General features: G+C 35.1%; 1 protein-coding gene across 25 annotated transcripts in view; it reads left to right on the forward strand.

Moving 5' to 3' along the window:
* RIMS1 (regulating synaptic membrane exocytosis 1) overlaps positions 1-19,356 on the forward strand; it is a 531,371-nt gene that overhangs the window by 354,562 nt on the left and 157,453 nt on the right. For 11 of the 25 annotated variants that reach the window (XM_029064002.2, XM_029063826.2, XM_039912344.1 and 8 more), the window contains 2 exons: positions 7,425-7,508; positions 16,543-16,614. The exons of 3 other annotated variants lie outside the window; for them this stretch is intronic. In XM_029064002.2, the coding sequence (XP_028919835.1) occupies positions 7,425-7,508; positions 16,543-16,614 (156 nt within the window). The remainder of the gene's footprint in view (positions 1-7,424; positions 7,509-16,542; positions 16,615-19,356) is intronic. 11 more of the 25 variants (XM_039912343.1, XM_039912326.1, XM_039912317.1 and 8 more) reach the window with 1 other exon arrangement.

Below are 19,356 nucleotides of genomic sequence, written 5' to 3' on the forward strand. Positions count from 1 at the left end.
AACATTATTCAGATTTTGGCATTATATATTCTGTGCTCTCAAATCCTAATTTTTCTCAGCCATAGAGTTTATAATGCTATTTAAAATATTTTTGTTTTAGCAGAATGAGACATAACATTAATATTATCCACTAAATTTAAACCATTTTGACAGGCCTCGTTGCACTTTGTAAATTGTCATTACCTATTTTTAATTGCCTGTTACTATTAAAATTGTTGCAATTCATGAGAAGCAGCATGGCCCAGCAGCAAGGGCACAGGCCTAGGAGTCAGAAGGACCTGGGCTTAATCCCATTTCTGCTACTTGTCTTCTGTGTGACCTTGGGAAAGTAACTTCACTTCTCTGTGCTTCAGTTCCTTCATCTGTAAAATGGGGATGAAGACTATGTGGGACATGAATTGTGTCCATCCTAATAAGATCTTCTGTCCTTTTATGAGAAACCTCTCTCTGCATATCTTGTATTGTAAAGAGACAATACTTCACCCATCATCAGCACCGTTGCCATGAAAGATGGCATTTAGTAAGTACTCAACAAATACCTAAAAAAAAATCACTTTCACCAGATCAACTGGGATACTGTAAGCTAATTGTTTAATCTTTATTGTTCCAAAGGATATCAGTGTTAGAGAATGCATTGCATACTATTTAAGTCTGGGTATGCTAAACCTCCTTGATTCATTTTATTGGCCAAAAGTTTTTATGGTATTTGTTAAGTGCTTACTACATGCTAGGTGCAGTTCTGAGCCCTGGGGTAGATACAAAGTAATCAGAGTGGACACAGTCCATGTTCCACCTGGGTCTCACAGCCTTACTGCCTGTTTTACAGATGAGGGAACTGAGGCACAAAGAAGTGAAGTGTCTTGCCCAAAGTCACCCAGCAGACAAATGGTGGAGCCAGGATGGAAAGAGCCCAGGCTTGGGAGTCAGAGGATGTTGGTTCTAATCCCGGCTCCACCACTTGTCAGCTGTGTGACTTTGGGCAAGTCACTTAACTTCTCTGTGCCTCAGTTACCTCATCTGTAAAATGGGGATTAAGATTGTGAGCCCCATGTAGGATAACCTGATAACCTTGTATATATCCCAATGCCTAGAACAGGGCTTGGCACATAGTAAGAATTTAACAAATGCCATCATTATTATTACTACTACTAACACCCAGAAGAAGTCCCAGATTTCACAGAGCAACTCTGTCCTTTAAGAGGTATTCATTACAGCAATCCATTTTTGACCCAAATCTACAAAGGAGAAACACATTAGTTTATTTATGAGTAAATTGGGTGATCCAACTTCAAGATTTCTGTCTGATTGACTAAAAGAATATTAGGTTCTACCTTTCCATCCTCATCAACCTAAACCACTACATGGTTGATTTAAGAACAGTACCCCGCATTCTGGCTGAGGATGTCAAGGTGAAAGTGAAGAGTCCAGGATTGCCTGTAGTCCCAGGCAACAGCTGTTGACTGGGTAAACTGAACCGAGAATGCAATCTTCATACCAAAAATACTCTGCTTGCACCATTGCCATGAAAAAATGGCTGAATCTGCCTTTGGCTTGCTCTGTGAAAAGTTTTCTTTGGGGGAATCTCCATTTGCTCTAAATACTGATCACTCAGATGAAGCCGTGTTTTTCCATCTTCACTCCCTAAGAGTGCTGTAATAATAATGATGGTATTTGCTAAGCGCTTACTATGTGCCAAGCACTGTTCTAAGCACTGGGGTAGATACAAGGCAATCAGGTTGTCCCACGTGGGGCTCACAGTCTTAATCCCCGTTTTACAGATGAGGGAACTGAGGCACAGAGAAGATAAGTGACTTGCCCACAGTCACACAGCCGACAAGTGGCAGAGCTGGGATTTGAACTCATGAGCCTAGCAGTATCTACCCTAGCAGTTAGAACAGTGTGTGGCACATAGTAAGCACTTAACAAATACCAACATTATATTTAATACTGTATCTACCACATAACCGCTGTGTGACCTTGGCAAATTAATTTCTCTTTGCCTCAGTTACCTCATCTGTAAAATGTTGATTAAGACTGTGAGCCCTGTGTGGCACAGTGACTGTATCCAACCCAAACATCTTGTATTTGGCCCAGCACTTAGTACAAACAGGTATTAAAGAGAAACAACCACAGTTCAATTCTGAACATTAATAGACACAGCTCAGAATATGGAGAAAGGAGATTCATAAAATAAATTCATAAAAGGCTCTCCACTTAGGTATTAGTCCCAACTCTAAGATCATGTGGGCTGAGACCTGAGCTGCTTGAGAGAGCCCTGAAATCCAGAGATTAAACTAAATCAATTGATGTTTATAACACAGTTAATTGTCATGAAGCTTTTTATTCCTGGTGTAGTTTGGAGAGGGAGAAACAGTTACTCCATGAGGTGAATTAGTCAGTCAGTCAATCATATGTATTGAGTGCTTATTTGTGCAGACTACTGTACTAAGTGCTTGGGAGAGTACAATATAAGCAGACACATTTTCTGTCCACAATGAGCTTAAAATCCAGAGGGTTTCAGAATTAGGTGTGAGGCATCTCAGTACGCGAGTCAAACCTCCAATCTTATACACAGATCCCAGGTAAATAAGTTTTCCCCCTTCTCATCTCCCAGAGCTCGGCTCCACCTTCCTCCTCCTGTAAAAGCTAAAGGCTGGGTCCTCCCCATATGATTCGAAGCATCTCAGAAGGATGGGTGGAAGAAGGTTTGCACCAATATGGTGGCTAATAGTGGCCTGGCTAATATACCCACTTCCTCAGCAGCAGGTTTCTCCCCAAGGTTGAGCCTCTCTTAAACATGTATGAGGAAGATATTTTCTAAAGAGAGCAAAGGCATCAATAGTGGCACTGACTACACATTTGTTGGGAGTACGTGCTCACCCTACCCCCAAGCTTTCTACATACACACACACCCCCACACACACATAAACATATGCGGGGCTACACATAATTCCTAGAACATCCATACTCCACATTCAGGAGAGGCAAATCACCCTTCTCTCAAGTCAGAGTATATTTTCCATGAGCTTAAAACTGGTTGGCTGTATATAGGACATAATGCATGGTAGGAAGGCTTGATCTCACTTAATGATGAATGTTTTAATGTATTGATGTTTTATGGTGGTAGTTATTAAGTGCTTTCTGCCTACTAAGCTAAGTACATGCAAGATAATCAGATTGCACAACATATATGTCCCACATGGAACTCACGGGCAAAGAGAGAGGGAAAAGAGTACTTTTATCCCCATTTTACAAATGAGTAAACTGAGCCATGGAGAAGTTACGTGGCTTGCCTAGGGACACATAGCAGGCAGGTGGCAGAGCCACTACCATAACCCAGGATCCCCAGTCCCGTGATGTTTTCAGTAGGGCACCCTGCCTCTCTCCCACTTAAAAACAATTCTGAAATTAAAATAAAGTTTTAATTATTTGGCAAAATGCTTAGAACAGGAAGAGGAGAGTCTATCTAAAGTGATATAATATCCTATAGTCTATAAGCTCCTTATGGACAGAGAAAATGTATACAAATATATTATAAAATATATTACTCTTCCAAGTGCTTAGTACAGTCTTCGGCTACAGTAAGTGTTCAGCAAATGCAAGTGATCAATTGATTGATCGGTCTTGGTGAGAAAATGGAGACAGGTGTGTTACCTCTAATAAACTCTAATGCCAATTTGTTCAATTAGTTTTCATTGCACACTTTATACTCTCACTTCAAATCATACCTTTCCTTTTTCAGAAGTTTTATTTATATTTATTGTAACTGTCAAAAAAAACGCCACTCAAAATGTAAGTTCTTTTTTTCAAGGTTAACTGGCATTTAACGTTACGTCCACACAGATTTACCCGCGCCATATATTTGATGAACAAAAATGGATAATTCTGTTGTGTTCCAGTGGTGGTCCAGGCCCACTGATTAAAATTACCCCTCATGAGTTGTGGTGGAGGGGAAAAAAAAGTATTTGCTTTGAAAAATCTGTCAGATTTTTTATTATCATTAATAGTAGTAATAATAATGATTTCACCAGTGCAGTGTATCCCTCAGTAAATGGGGTTTAAGAGAGCTGCAAAATGAAAATATATATTTCCTCATAATCCACATACACATTTACATTGAGTGCATTTAGGATTAAAAACTTTCATTCAAATATTCTCCTTAAGTGAAAATGTGCGTTTAAAAACACACTCTCCATTTCAATTATATTAAAAATATTTTCCATTTACATTATATATTAAATTATGGATTATAAAGCAATGGCAACATGCACATTTTAATGAATAGAGTCATTCAAAGAAAAAATACTTTTATGTGCATTTATTCATTCATTCAATAATACTTATTGAGCGCTTACTATGTGCAGAGCACTGTAGTAAGCGCTTGGAATGTACAAATCGGCAACAGATAGAGACAGTCCCAGCCCTTTGACAGGCTTACAGTCTAATCGGGGGAGACAGGCAGACAAGAACAATGGCAATGAATAGGGTCAAGAGGAAGAACATCTCATAAAAACAATGGCAAATAAATAGAATCAGGGTGATGTACATCTCATTAAACAAAATAAATAGGGTAATGAAAATATTTATGAATACATCATATTTAAAATACACAAAATAAAAATACATATTTATTCTAAACATGTTTTAATAAATATGTCTCAAGGAAATGAGATTAAGTATTAAGAAGGTGGCAGCAACAATGTTCTTTAATCTTAGTTGGAAATAAAGTGTCACTGTTATCTTGAATTCACAGAATGTTAAAAAATATAGAGATTGAAAATAGCATATGAGCAGGAAATGTGATACATTTAAAAGTAAATCCTGCGGAAAGTGTTAGATGACCTAGAAAAATGCATACTATTAGTAAGAAAATTCATGGAATTATCTAAATGGTATGACAAAATAGGAAAATGTATTTTGGCAATATTGTTGGCTTTTAATAGTGTAATACTAAAGTGGTATCAAATCCAACTCTAAAAATAGCTATGTTGATAGAACATGTTCGAAGTTACTTAATATATGAGAGGAAATGAGGTAAACAATTTTTAGTGTTTATGCACTCTATCGGCATATTACGAGCTTTGATTGAGTGCACTGGTGCATTTACTGTGCTTTATTCTTGCTTTATAACAAACACTTTACTCATTTCCTAAAGTGTTTTTCTAAATGTGCAAATCTTCTTCAAATGTCTAACTGCGTGTTCCATGAAAAAGTGCTCTTATTTCCTTTTCTTTTGTTTCAAACATATGGACTGGAATTTTGCCTCAAGAAGCAAGTTCATATTTAGTAAATTAAAATATCATAATACATTACCTTATTAATAAAATGAAAAGCTTTTCCTTACCTTGATGTGTGATGATAATTGATATTGGATTTTGGTGGATTTAATATAATTTTTAAAGGGGATTGCAGATGTAATGAATCAGAAACAATATGAAAATGAAACTTTAATGAACATTATCCAAAATAGAAAATACTAGAATTCTCAAATATACCCCCTTCTTTTTATAGTGAATGTTTAGAATATGTACTCTAAAGATCCTGAACTTTGAGGAATTTACAAATGATTTAATAAACACATGAATTTCATTTTAGTTCATATCCTAATTAAAACTATGGATTCAAGTTTTCACTTATTGTCAATTTTCCCTAATTAAATTAGTTACCACTTTCTTTTCCCTACCACCAAACCCATTTCATTATTTTCTCACATCAAATCTGTAACCGGAGTTTTGAGAAAGACCTTTTGAAAGAGTTTATAATACTTGATACTTAAAATCTGTAGAAATATAAAATCATTTATTTCCTCCCCACTAAAAATATTTGTCAATATATTTATTCTCTAGCCCTGCATCGCCAGTTAGTATCATCATGAGTTGGCTAGGACTCATGTCTAATTTGCCAAAGCAACTCCATCATCAGAATCAGTGTGTTTTGTGGTGGTACTTCTTGGTTTGTTCTTTTTCTATTTTTGTCAAACTTTTGAACAAATTATAGAAACAATGTACTATATTTGTTAATTTTGAGTCATTAATGAAAATATGGGGCTACTAAATGAAAAATATTAATATAACCTTCAGGAAATATATTAGCTCAAACTACCTGCAGATAAATTTTTAGTCTTACAGAGCGGCTAGAGAAACAAGAAATCTTTAATAAAATCTAAATGTACTATAGAAAATAAATATATATATGCCTAAAAATTTCCAAATACCTCATGTGCAATTTTAAAATAGAAAATAGTAAAATAAATAATGTTTCAGTTGGTGCATAAAAATTAATGTACATTGTTCACTCAACATGATGTTTCGCAATGTTTCAGAATCAGTTCAGCGGGAAATAAACATTAGTTTGTGACATCAGTTGCTTGTAAGCTATGAATATGTCTGAAAAGTGTTGAAATTTAGAGAATTTTTATATTTTTAAATAAATATCTGTTATTAACTATAACACCAAACAATCACATCCAGTTACACTTACTATTTTAATACATTCATCTAAATAAATTTAATTGAAATATTTTAATGTTTTTAAAAAAAACCTTCCTTCTGTGAAATTCCTGTAAATGCCAATTTTTTGAAGAAATGGAGGATGTGGAAGGGACAAAAATATGGCTAAAATTCTTTACTGAGATGTGAAATCTGCTCATTCATTCATTTTAACTGTGCCAGTGCCATTTGTATTGTAAATACTTAGAATGTTTCAGATGTGTAGATGTCTCCCATTATAAATATTTCCCAGTGAAATTAATTTCCTAGTCCTCCGGAGCACACTACAGGTTTCTCCATAGGAGCTTGTATTTCTTCTATCAGGGTCTGAGAGTGACACCACACATTACATTCAGCCAATGATGTACAGATTTTAAATCTAATATTGGAAGTCTGTGCAATATATTCAGTTTTCAGAAGGCAGTCCCAAGTAAGTTTATTACAATGATTTATTGTTCTTCCCTAAATTACCCTAAAATGTAAATTTTAATTTAAAAGTGCCATATTCATTTTGGAAGCATATTAGGAAGAGTAAATAAATAAAGGATTAGAGAAAGGTCGCTACCATGTTGCAAATAAAATTCTTTGACATACTATTTTATTAATTAAATGCAATTAAATGCAAATAGGAGTTTTTAGTTTCTCACATTTCTGAATACAACATGAACATTCAATCTACTGTATATATTGGGGCTATTTAGATTATTCCAAATTTGTTATTTCTAGAGCAACAATTTAAGAATGGAAAACTATGCACATTAACATAATTTGATTGTTGTTATTTTTAAAATTTAATACAGGAGCAAATTGTGGGGCTGAAAACAACTGACTTTGCCTTTTTGGGGTATTCTTCCAGTCCCATTATTCCTTTTTTCCTATCCTTACAGAAGATACTAAATATCCTATTTTTTCCTGTCTTGTTGATTGGGCAAACAGGGGTACATGGTCCCCCTCCCTAGATAGGAGACGACCTACTAGTCCCAGGATTCAAATCCAGCATGCGTCTCCGGAGGATGACAGGTACTAGACAACTCCTCCTAACTAAACAGTGGCGTAGCATATGCCATATGCCTCTGTAGCAGAAAGAAAATTCATTATACGCTTATTTGCAGGAGCCCAAAGTGAGATGCATTTTGCGATTTCATCAGTGAGCACTTTGGACTATTATAAAGCACCTAGGAATGTTTATTTGGGTAATCATGCAAACATTTGACACTGATGTTTCAGCCAATGCTACTGCAAATTCAATAGCCTCCATAACAAAATTGATGATGTATTATTGGGCTGTCATAATTCATAATAAAAACTAACATTTAGATATAATGTCTTCTGAGGTGCTTTATAATGTATTAATACCTGCCAGGGAACCGCTTTCTTTCATATAAGGTAATATTTTATTCTCAGTTGTAACAAGACTGAAATGCTTACTTTTATTTCATTTTCCCTTGACTCTCCTGTTGATTATCAAGCACTTTAATGCATGTTTAGAAAGAAGTTCTGGGGTATGTATTAATAGGGATAATTTTATCATAAGTGGCACTGCTCTGCATTTGTATTTGCTTTTCAAGTGAAATATTGTTTAAAGGCAGTGTTTTTTTTCCACAGGTAGGTTTTCAAGTAATATGATCAGTACTTGGAATTCATTGTATATGCTGATTTCCCAAAAATTACAATATCTACATTTTTCATTGTTTCCCTTAGGGTTGATGAATTCAATTTTGTCTTAGTTTTTCTTTATGTTTTTACTTCTTTTATTTAAATATCGCTATTTTTTCTATTCACCCTATTTGTTTATTTGAATATGCTTTACTGACACAGGCAGCAATTCATTTGACATTTAAAACATTTTTCAAAAGATTGTATTGTTTTCACTATGGCTTACTAGACTCTTTCATTCTTCTATTTCAGGGAACTTTTGGCCATTATTATGAGAAATATATATCCTATTCTACAGTAGTATGGCCTTAATTAGCAACATTATAATTAATTTTATGGGTTTCTTTATTCTCATTTTTGCTTATAAATATTTACTTACACTCTGGACACTGAGGTAGAGTTTTAGGGGGGAATAGCTAATGAGTTAAATAGGATTCTTACGGAAGATATATATGGTCACGTTCAAAAAATGAAACCTCGGGGATAAGAGGCAATAATGTGTATCATTAATAATACCCTTGGAATTTTATTATGATTGAATTTATTTTAGAAATAATTTGGTATTATTAAAATTTTGAATGTCCAAAAAAAACAAAGGAGGCTTCAAGTGGCATTAATTCAATTGCTATTCTACAATACCCACTGCTTCATTATTTTCTTAAAATCTTCTCAGATAAACAGAAGAAACATTGATTTTAGGAAACAGACTCAGAAAAGTATGTTTAAAATCATTCTCTCATTGAAATACAGGTGCTTTTATCAGCTCTGCCACTTGTCGGCTGTGTGACTGTGGGCAAGTCACTTAACTTCTCTGTGCCTCAGTTCCCTCATCTGTAAAATGGGGATTAAGACTGTGAGCCCCACGTGGGACAACCTGATCCCCCATGTCTACCCCAGCGCTTAGAACAGTGCTTGGCACATAGTAAGCGCTTAACAAATACCAACATTATTATTATTATATGTTTTTATTGGGATAATAGTATCCATTGATTTCTAATGTTAATTCCCATCATTTTCTTCCTAGTTATTGAGTATCACAAAATGAAATTTTTTAATGAAACTATATCTGAGCACTGATACAAACGGGGCACTTCTAGTAAATCTCAAATTAAATCTTTACCTCTTCAGTTTGAACTGTTTATCATACTAGAAGATTATTGGAGATCTTTATAATCACTGCGCATTATAAACCATCCAGTTGGTGGTGAAGGTCTTTGTCATATATGTTAAATATTACTCAAAGGTGACATTCAAATAAAATATGTTTAATAGGTTAATCATTTGAAATGGGTACTCTATATTTTGTTTCAGGGTTTTATTAGAAATAGTATAAATTAAAATATCATTGAAAATATCATTACTATATTATTCGGCTAAAGTAAGGTATGAATTTCCTGAAATGTCTATGGTTTGACAACTTTATTCCAGAAAAACATCAATATTACCATCCTTGCAGAAAAAAATAATAACAAGTAAATGTAGAAAAGTTTCCCTCAAGGGAGAAACTCAATGATTGGAGAAAATGGAAAATGAACAGTAGTTAACTTTTTCAGAAATGTGAGGGTCATTTCGGCCCACAAAATGAAGGAAAATATGACAACATTTGTGCCCATTTTTTATAGATTTATATTGATGGGCTTAAAAATTAGGCTATCTATTTTAAATTCAAGTGTTTGGCATGATACATTTTGTCATTAAACATAAAATAGAACAATTCTTATAATTGATATTTTGTAGGGGAATCAACATAAATGTAACCACTTTAAAGGTTTTCAATATATTTTAAAATAGTCTTCTTTCTTCACACTTTAAATTCAATAATTATTTCATTTGCCTCTCTTGAAGTAATTTGTATTTTCTTTACTGATGCTGTTTTTTGATTATTTAATTGTAATATTATTGATTTAAACAGTCTGTTGGTTAGGTCATCATATTCATAGTCATTCCTACTTTAATTCCTGTAATAGTGTATTTCAATCTTTGAAGAACATTGCTAAAAAGCAGCATGCGCATAATAATAATAATAATGATGGTATGCACTTACTATGTGCCAAGCACTGTTCTAAGCGCTGGGGTAGATACAAGGTAATCAGGTTATGCCGTGTGGGGCTCACAGTCTAAATCCCCATTTTCCAGATGAGGTAACTGAGGTTCAGAGAAGTTAAGTGACTTGCCCAAAGTCACACAACTGATAAGTGTGTGACTTTGGAGAAGCAGCGTGGCTCAGTGGAAAGAGCCCGGGCTTTGGAGTCAGAGGTCATGGGTTCGAATCTCGGCTCTGCCACTTGTCAGCTGTGTGACTGTGGGCAAGTCACTTAACTTCTCTGGGCCTCAGTTACCTCATCTGTAAAATGGGGATTAAGACTGTGAGCCCCACGTGGGACAACCTGATTCCCCTGTGTCTACCCCAGAGCTTAGAACAGTGCTCTGCACATAGTAAGCGCTTAACAAATACCAACATTATTATTATTTAAGTGGTGGAACTGGGATTAGAACCCACGATCTGTGACTCCCAAGCCAGTGTTCTTTCCACTAAGCCATGCTGAAGCTCATGGGTTCTGTTCCCTATTCTGCCACTGCCTTGCTGTATGATCTTAAGCAAATCACAAAAGCTGTTTGAACCATTGTTTTCTTCTCTGTAAAATGTACAGAGAACTATTGCCCTCTAACTCACAAGGATGCTGTCAAGACAAAATGTGGTAAATAATATGGAAGCAGTTTGCAAATAATAATAATAATGGCATTTGTTAAGTCCTTACTATTTGCAAAGCACTATTCTAAGAGCTGAGGAGGAGACAAGATTATCAGGTTGTCCCACGTGGGGCATCTGTAAAATCCCCATTTTACAGATGAGGTAACTCAGGCACAGAGAAGTTAAGTGACTTGCCCAAAGTCACACAGCTGGCAAGCGACTGAGCCGAGTTTTGAACCCATGACTTCTGACTCCCAAAAATAAAAGTATTATGTCATACGGCTTCTACAGGGGGCAGGTCAGATAGTCCTGTTTCCATGTAGGGATGCCTATCCTGAACTGCTGAAATAGGGAAGGCATACCAATCAATCAGTAGTATTTATTGAGCACTAACTTGTGCAGAGCACTGAACTAAGAGTTTGGGAGCATATAAAATACAGCCGAGTTGGTAAACATGTTCCCTGCCCAAAACAATGTCCTCTTTTCTCAAAACCTAAAGAGCACTGTTTGGTAATCACACACAGGAACCCTGATAAGACTGTGGGTGGGTTCCCAGATATCTCCTACAAGTGTATCCCCACTGAACCTCCACCTTTCTCAAGGCATCTGAAAAGGAGCACAGAGAGAAAAAGAACTGGTAAAGCAGAGAGCACTCACCATACATGTTGTTAAATCAGATTGGGAGCAAAACCTATTAAAATTTTCTCTTGGCGAAGTCCAAAGCAATCAGCAGCAAAGAGAAGGGTATAAAGTCTGAATACTCACTAGTAAAGGGTTACAGCGCTATTCACACAGTTCCACTCTTACTACTATTATCTCTGCTCGATTCCTGAGCCTAGCTTTTCACTCCTGGACATGTAGACGAATACCTCCTAAGAAGCCTCTGGAAAATAGGAGAAAACAGCCCCTTTGTTTCCTAGGAAATGTAGTAGCATTGTACTACTAAATGCTGTGGTAGAAATACGATAACCATGTTGGACACTATTCCTTTCCCTCATGGGGCACACAGTGTAATGGGGAGGGAGAACAGGTTCAGATTCATTAAATAATCTGAGTCACGGAGAACTTAAATAACTTGCATTGGTCAAACAAAAGGCAAGTAGTGAAGCAGAAATTAGAATCCGGATCCTCCCGACAGAGCCTCTGGCTTTTTGTGGAATAGCAATAGTCCTATACTATATACACTATTCTATTTAAAACATTTTCATAAGTATTATGATATAAAAATACAGAGCTTCGGTTTTTATACAACATACCATGTAATTTTTGTTTTAGATGCCACTTCTCAAAAATTCCTTAAATGTACATGAAAGTAATACATCTAATTTGGGCATCAGATACTTTTTTATTTATTGTATTCACTAGTTTATTTGACCATTTTAAACTCATTGTATCTTTTTCTTGGATTGTATTAAATGAATGATTGATGTATATTTTAGGGCTGAATATTTATTTACTTGAATTTTATATCTTGACTGCATGATTTCATCTTCACTGCATGTGACCATTTCTCTGTTTCTGTGCATTCTGTTCACATTCACTTCTGTGTTCCCAAATTTGTGAAGAACTGAGGCATTGGAGTCTTGCATTCTTAAACAAGACAGTATAAGTGGCCTAAGTGCTAAACCGGAAGCAGCCCAGAGGTATCCTTATTATGTTAGATTTTAGTTTCAACAAAATGAGTTGCCTTGTCATTTCTTTTTCAAATTGCTATTTCTTTGCAAGGGCTTTTCTATAGTATTGCTAGCAAAATAATTTTGGCTACTATTTTGTTGATATGATAGTAACAGTAATTTTTGTCCTGTAAATCTTTCAAATGAATAAAATGCCTGTTTAGGATGGAGCGCTTGATAATCACCTAATATCACCACATGCAATTTAGAAATTTTGAGTCCCAGGCTCTCCCAGGCCCAGCAATTGTAACACTTGGTGAGGCAGGGGAATATAGAGTCTTATTGCTTCTTATCTTCGAAAGGTTGATTGCTGTAGGTACAGGACTGTGTTCTGGACCAGTGCAGCCCTAAATTGGTTGCTATCTTAGAATGCAGTGTACAAATCTGGTTGGAGTTTCAAATGGCTATCAGCTTTTGGAGATCCTATAGATGTCCTTAAGGGAACACAGCCTATCCCAGGCCTTAAAAATGTCTAGGCCATCCCTAGAGAAGGATAGTTCCACAAATCATTTATGCTCTGTCTCACCACCACCTCACTTACACCCAAATACACTGAAGTAAGCTGTCACTCAGAGGTATATTAGTCAGTTGATTCCTTTCACTGGTTTTGTTAATCAAAAATGGGTCCCAGTAATCCAGTTATTCAAGGGAAATATTAAAACAACCCTTGTCCATAGTATAATTAAACATGTAAAAATATATTTATACATTCATTTCAGAGAGAAATATTTAAAATTTTAAAATTCCTGAGAATATGAATGCTCTCATCCTTCACCGACTGGAAACATTGATCTCTTTTTTCATCCTCCCTGAAATCATGAATCTCCATAAAAATTCCCTAGCCAATTATTCATAGAAGTTGACCTGCAGGAGAAATAATCAGAAACTATGTTGATGGGTCATGGAAATTTGAACCCTGTGTAGTGTACAATTTCGATGCAAACCAATTATATCTGAAATTATGGAGATAAAAATTTAGATATATTTCAAATTTTGATTAGTGTAAAATTATCTTACAAATCTAAGACATTATTATGCTGTAAGTGGATCCTATTTTTTTAAATAAATCAGTGGTCAATTAAGCATTTTTATCTAGGAAAAACATTGTTTCTTTTAATTCCTGCTATTCTTGCCAAAGTTAAACTGTTGAAATCATATTAAAACACCATTTGGAACCTTTTTTCAGATTGTGTTTATGTAGTTAAGGGATTTCCAATAAAAGTGTTCTGCCCAAATCTCAGTAGAAAGATTAAAAACTTTTAGTATTACAATGAGATTGTGACAATTATGGTGTGTAAAGTAACAACAGTCTAATACATGAGTTTTTTTCTTAAAGGATAATTTTCAGGTTAAAAAATGAATAATTGTAGTGGAAATTATCAGGATTTTTCTTTAGAAAGGGTATATTCCATTTTAAATTCCAGAAACTTGCAGTTAATTTTTATTTTAATGGTTCACATAATAACATCATCGTAAATGTTTCTTTAGCTAATAATTCTTTGTAGTTTTTGCAAATTATGCAAATAGATAAATGAACAAAAAAGCACAACTACTAGTTTGCCCGCACAGTAGTTTTAAAATAATTTTGTATAACATGGGAATCAGACTCCTGCGTATATCCAAGTTTGAGCACTAACCTAATCTTGAAGTTAAGGCTTGTATATTGGAATAAGGAAATGACATACATACAAGGCATCAACAGAAACTGATCATACATACAGTAACCATAGAAAAACCACACAATTTTCATGGTGCAGGGAAGGGAAGTCACCAAAGCAGCATGGCTCAGTGGAAAGAGCATGGGCTTGGGAGTCAGAGGTCATGGGTTTGAATCCCAGCACTGTCACTTGTCAGCTGTGTGACTGTAGGCAAGTGACTTAAATTCTCTGTGCCTCAGTTACTCATCTGTAAAATGGGAATTAAGACTTAGAGCCTCACTCAGGACAACCTGATTACCCTGTATCTACCCCAGCGCTTAGAGCAGTTCTCTGCACATAGTAAGCGCTTAACAAATGCCAACATTATTATAAATCCAAGTATTACCAAATCTTCCAGATAACACATTCCAGATTATATTTTCTTCAATTGATAACAATGAAGATACTGACATTATGTAACACAGATGTTCTGAATCAACTCTAATCAGCCAGTAGAAAAAACTCAACACAATGTTGAGTAATTTTATTTTGGAGATTTAGCCCAAATTTATTTAAAAAACAGATATATATATATACATGTTTTCTAATATAACATGTATTTTCATATATAGATTTGTGTGTGTATGTGTGTGTGTGTACAGTTTGGACATTGAAGAAAATTGAAAGATTAAAAAGTATTTCCAAATATTAATGTAGCATATGAACACCACACAACTTGTACAGAGCAGTCACAAAAAAAGTGAGAAAATAATCCCCCATTGAAATAGGCTACCAAAAGGTGGGAAAATACATAACCTTCTCTCTCTCTCTCCCTCTCTCTCTATCTCTAAATGTATGTATGTATCTAAATGTATGTGTGTGTGTGCATATATATATATATATATATATACATATATATATATTCATTCATTCAATAGTATTTATTGAGCACTTACTATGTGCAGAGCACTGTACTAAGCACTTGGAATGTACAAATTGGCAACAGATAGAGACAGTCCCTGTCCTTTGACGGGCTTACAGTCTAATCGGGGGAGACAAACAGACAAGAACAATAGCAATAAATAGAGTCAAGGGGAAGAACATCTCATTAAAACAATAGCAAATAAAGGTGGATCCAGTGGAGTCAGAAATGAGCATCACTGTCCCTTCTCTTCACTGAAATCAATAGATGGGAGCTGAAAAAGACACCTGGCTAAAAGGCAAAGTCTCAGACTTTTGGCAGTGAATCTCCCCTTTCCTTCCTGTTTTTTTCCCCCTTGGCTAAATTCATGCATTCATTCAATCATATTTATTAAGAACTTACTTTGTGCAGAGCACTGTACTAAGCCCTTGGGAAAGTACAGTACAACAATAAAGAGTGGCATTCCCTGTCCAAAATAAGCTCACAATCTAGAGGTGAGGGGACAGACATCAATACAAATAAACAAACATTAATACAAATAAATAAAATTACAGATATATACAAAAGTGCTGTGGGGCTGAGTGGGGGGAGGAGCAAAGGGAGCAAGTCAGGGCAATGAAGAAGGAATTGGGAGATGAGGCTGGGTAGGAGGAGTAGGAGGATCGTGAAAAGTGAGTATAACTGCCTGCGGACATCATGTCTGCTGCTGTGGTAGTCAGCCATACGTTGCCTATCGAAGAGCTTAAAAGCCTGCACAATTCCAAGAATGTGTCCTGACTGAAGGATAGAAAATAATTAGGAGGCAAGGACAAACTGAGCATAAAAAGTTAATTCAATTTGCTTTATAGTAAAACTATTTTGCATTCCTCAGTGGCCATATATATATAATGAAAACATTTTAATTGGGAAAATCCCCAAAATCTACTCTCTCATACTCGATGAAAGAAAATAGGGGACAGTGTGAATAGAATAGCTTGATTACATGTTTTTCCACCCTTTTGGTGCCTACTTTATTGTTGTATTTTTTTCACCTGTTTTATGGTTCTTTTGTGCAAATCATATGGTGTTCTTCTGATATATTTATTTTTTGATATATTTTTAATTCTTTAAATTTTCTTCAGTATATGAACTATCATCTTCTTTCCTCAGAGGACTTTCTATTTGTCAAATGGAGGAAAGTTGTTCAGGGTGTAATCTTCTGCTATTTCTCTAGATTATGTTTTTGGCTCCTACTGGTGACAGGGAGATGCTAATATAATTACTTTCTGTTCCTACCACAAGGTGGTCCTGTTTGATAACATCCTTCTTCCACCTCACCAGTCTGAACTGGGCTGTTTATTTCCAAATGTTAACTCATAAATCATTTGCCTAAGATACCTGCCAATTTTCCATCTACCAATCAATATTATCATTATGTTATACGAATTATATGACTATTCATCTTTTTTTAATTTGTTAACATCTCATTTCACAGGCAGTCCCGAAAATCAGAAAGATCTAGCAACCAAAAACAGACTAGGAAAGGCACTGCTTCTGATACAGAAAGGTAGGACTCTGTTATGTTACACAGCCAGCTTCTATTTTAACCAACAAATTAAACTCTTGGTTTAAAGGGTTCAAATACTAACTCTGTGTATGAAATTGAAGTGGGTCGACTTTCAGATCACTTTACAAAATGAATTCAGAATTATATAGGATGTCTTTGATTGGTATAGAGTACAGTTTATATGGCTCCTGTTACCTATACCTTTTCTGGTCTTGATACATTAATATATTTTTGCTGCACAATCACTATAATTCATTCAATCGTATTTATTGAGCACTTACTGTGTGCAGAGCACTGTACTAAGCGCTTGGCACTGTATTAAGCTCTTGTATGAATCAGAAAAAAATGCACTTCCACTGCTTTTGAAAGAAATATTTTAATTCTAGATTATATAAAAAGTAAAACACAGATGACATGTTTTAGATATTTCACCTAATCTAAAATGAACTTGGTTGCTTTCAAAGATATAGTTAAATGAAATTACAGAACATATGGGAGGACATAACCTTTACATTACCTAATTACCTTACCCTTGGTAAGGAATTGCCATCAGGAAATATTTACTATTTGGATTGTGCTTAAATTCATGGATACCCCAGGTGTTTGTCTTGTTATTGGAATGGGCCATGCTTAATTATATTTTTCCTTCTTATGTATTACCATCTTATGATGTTGCAATATATTATTTTCATTAGGAATTCCTGCATTTTCCTAGTATCATCTTGGTGATGGTTTACGTGATGCTCATGAGCATTCCTAAACAGATGCAATAAGTACCAATATTGTGGTTCATCAGATTCATTTGATTTAATTATTCACATTATTATTTTGGCAACTTGAGGCCCAATTCATTTTCCAACAGACCCAAAGCCTAAGCCTGTTTCCCTTGACAACCTTTCATCATATCAACTACATTACTACTAATGCTTTGGGAGTCAAATTAGTAAGCTTCCTAATCATCCAAATGATTTTGAATTCACATTCCACAGGTGGGGATGATGATTGATCTTCTTTTGTAGAAAGTATAAACTAGTCTGCTTTAGAGAAAGGCAGATGTGATTTGTTTACAGAAACTAAAGTTGGCACATCTCCCTCATGCTATGCCTGCTCTTTTAAAATAGTTGATATTTAGTTACTATTGAGGCAAATTAGAGCAATAAGAAGCACTCTTGTGGGACAGATGATGAAAAAATGCAGACAAGAATTCTTTCAGATTCAAAAGACAATCGATACTTTACATTTTATAAGATTCTTAGTGGGGGGTGTGTATTTGATGGAATTAAAAAGAATTTTGGTCCTTATAAAATTGGACTTTGGACCTACATGAAAATTGGACTTCGAGGACCTTCAGAAGTCTTACTTTTGGCCAGAGGAGTGAGAGGGACAGCTGTGGCAGTTAAGTGGTAATGGTAGGCTGGAGAAGTCAGCAATGGCAGGAACTGGAAAACTGAAAGAAAAGGCATCGAATAATGTGCCTTCCCTACTGCATCAATCAGTTCTGCCACTGATTTTGCCTTTCCTGTTTCCAATGCTATACACTACCCTCAGTGATTTCTGTTTTGGCCAACACTGCATAGAAAAAGGTGTGGGTGTGGGTGTGTGCGTATGCGTGTGATTGCGTGCGTGCATATATCCAGTGACCCTGCTTATTCCTCTTTCTGTTTTTTTTCTGTCTCTTTTATCCCCTACTCTCTGGTCCTGTTTCATGGAAGCACTGCCTTTCTACTGCATTAAGATTCAGTAACTATAGTCACCTAATATTACATCTTTATCCAGAAAGTGGAAAAGATAAAGCTTTGTAAAGAGTGAGAAATTGTTCATTGTAGAATTGGTGTTATTAATCCTCAGCAAAGACAAATTAATTAGATTCTATTTTTAAAATCCCATACTTTAAAAGTATAAATAAATAATCAGCAAATTGCTTTTGAGCCTAAAGATTCCTTTGTTTTAAAGCATATTCAGCTAAGGTTTCAAATTATCAAGAAATAATTTATCAGATTTCCAAAGGAATGGACTTTCTTCCATAATGAATGAGGACTCCGTATGGAAAACAGAATTTCATACAAATGGGATTCATGCATTTTTTTCTACCTGTCACTCTCTAATCCAGTTATTAAATGTACCAAGCTCCAAAACCTCATTTGTAAAACTGGAAAAAGTGAATTGTTTTCTCCTCTCTTTCATGTGCTGTATTTTTGCTCTTGCATTTTGTACTCAATTTCTGAGTGTGGCATCTCATTTGTTGGTCTGTGTAACCACACCAGAAGTTCATTGTTGAAGTATCTTCTTTCAAATCCTTTATAGAGAGATTGATATGTATAAGCTTATAGAAGAATGGATTTTTAATGATGTGTAATAGACATAGAAACTCTATAATTTTAATATCTACACATGATACATTCAGAAAATATGAAGTCTAAAAATTTTGTGATATGCTTAGATTTAAGTCTAGAAATAATATCATAAGGTTGCTTTGAGTTTATTACTCAATTTGAGTTTGTTACTCAATTATTACTCCAGTATTCTGTCTGTTTGACAACATTTATTTATAACCCTACTTGCACAACTGTCCACCTTTACTGTTAGCAAGCAAAGCTTATGAAATGCATTAGAGAATTTAGCTGAATTTTCCACAAACATTTATAATTGTGGTCTGCTCTAGAGACTGCCACAAAATTCAAAATTGAAGAAAGTAATATCATGACAAAATTTCATTTCACTCCAAAGTTCATAAATGCTAGA

The sequence above is a fragment of the Ornithorhynchus anatinus genome, chromosome 1 (genome assembly GCF_004115215.2).
Source record: "Ornithorhynchus anatinus isolate Pmale09 chromosome 1, mOrnAna1.pri.v4, whole genome shotgun sequence".
Taxonomy (NCBI): Eukaryota; Metazoa; Chordata; class Mammalia; order Monotremata; family Ornithorhynchidae; genus Ornithorhynchus; species Ornithorhynchus anatinus.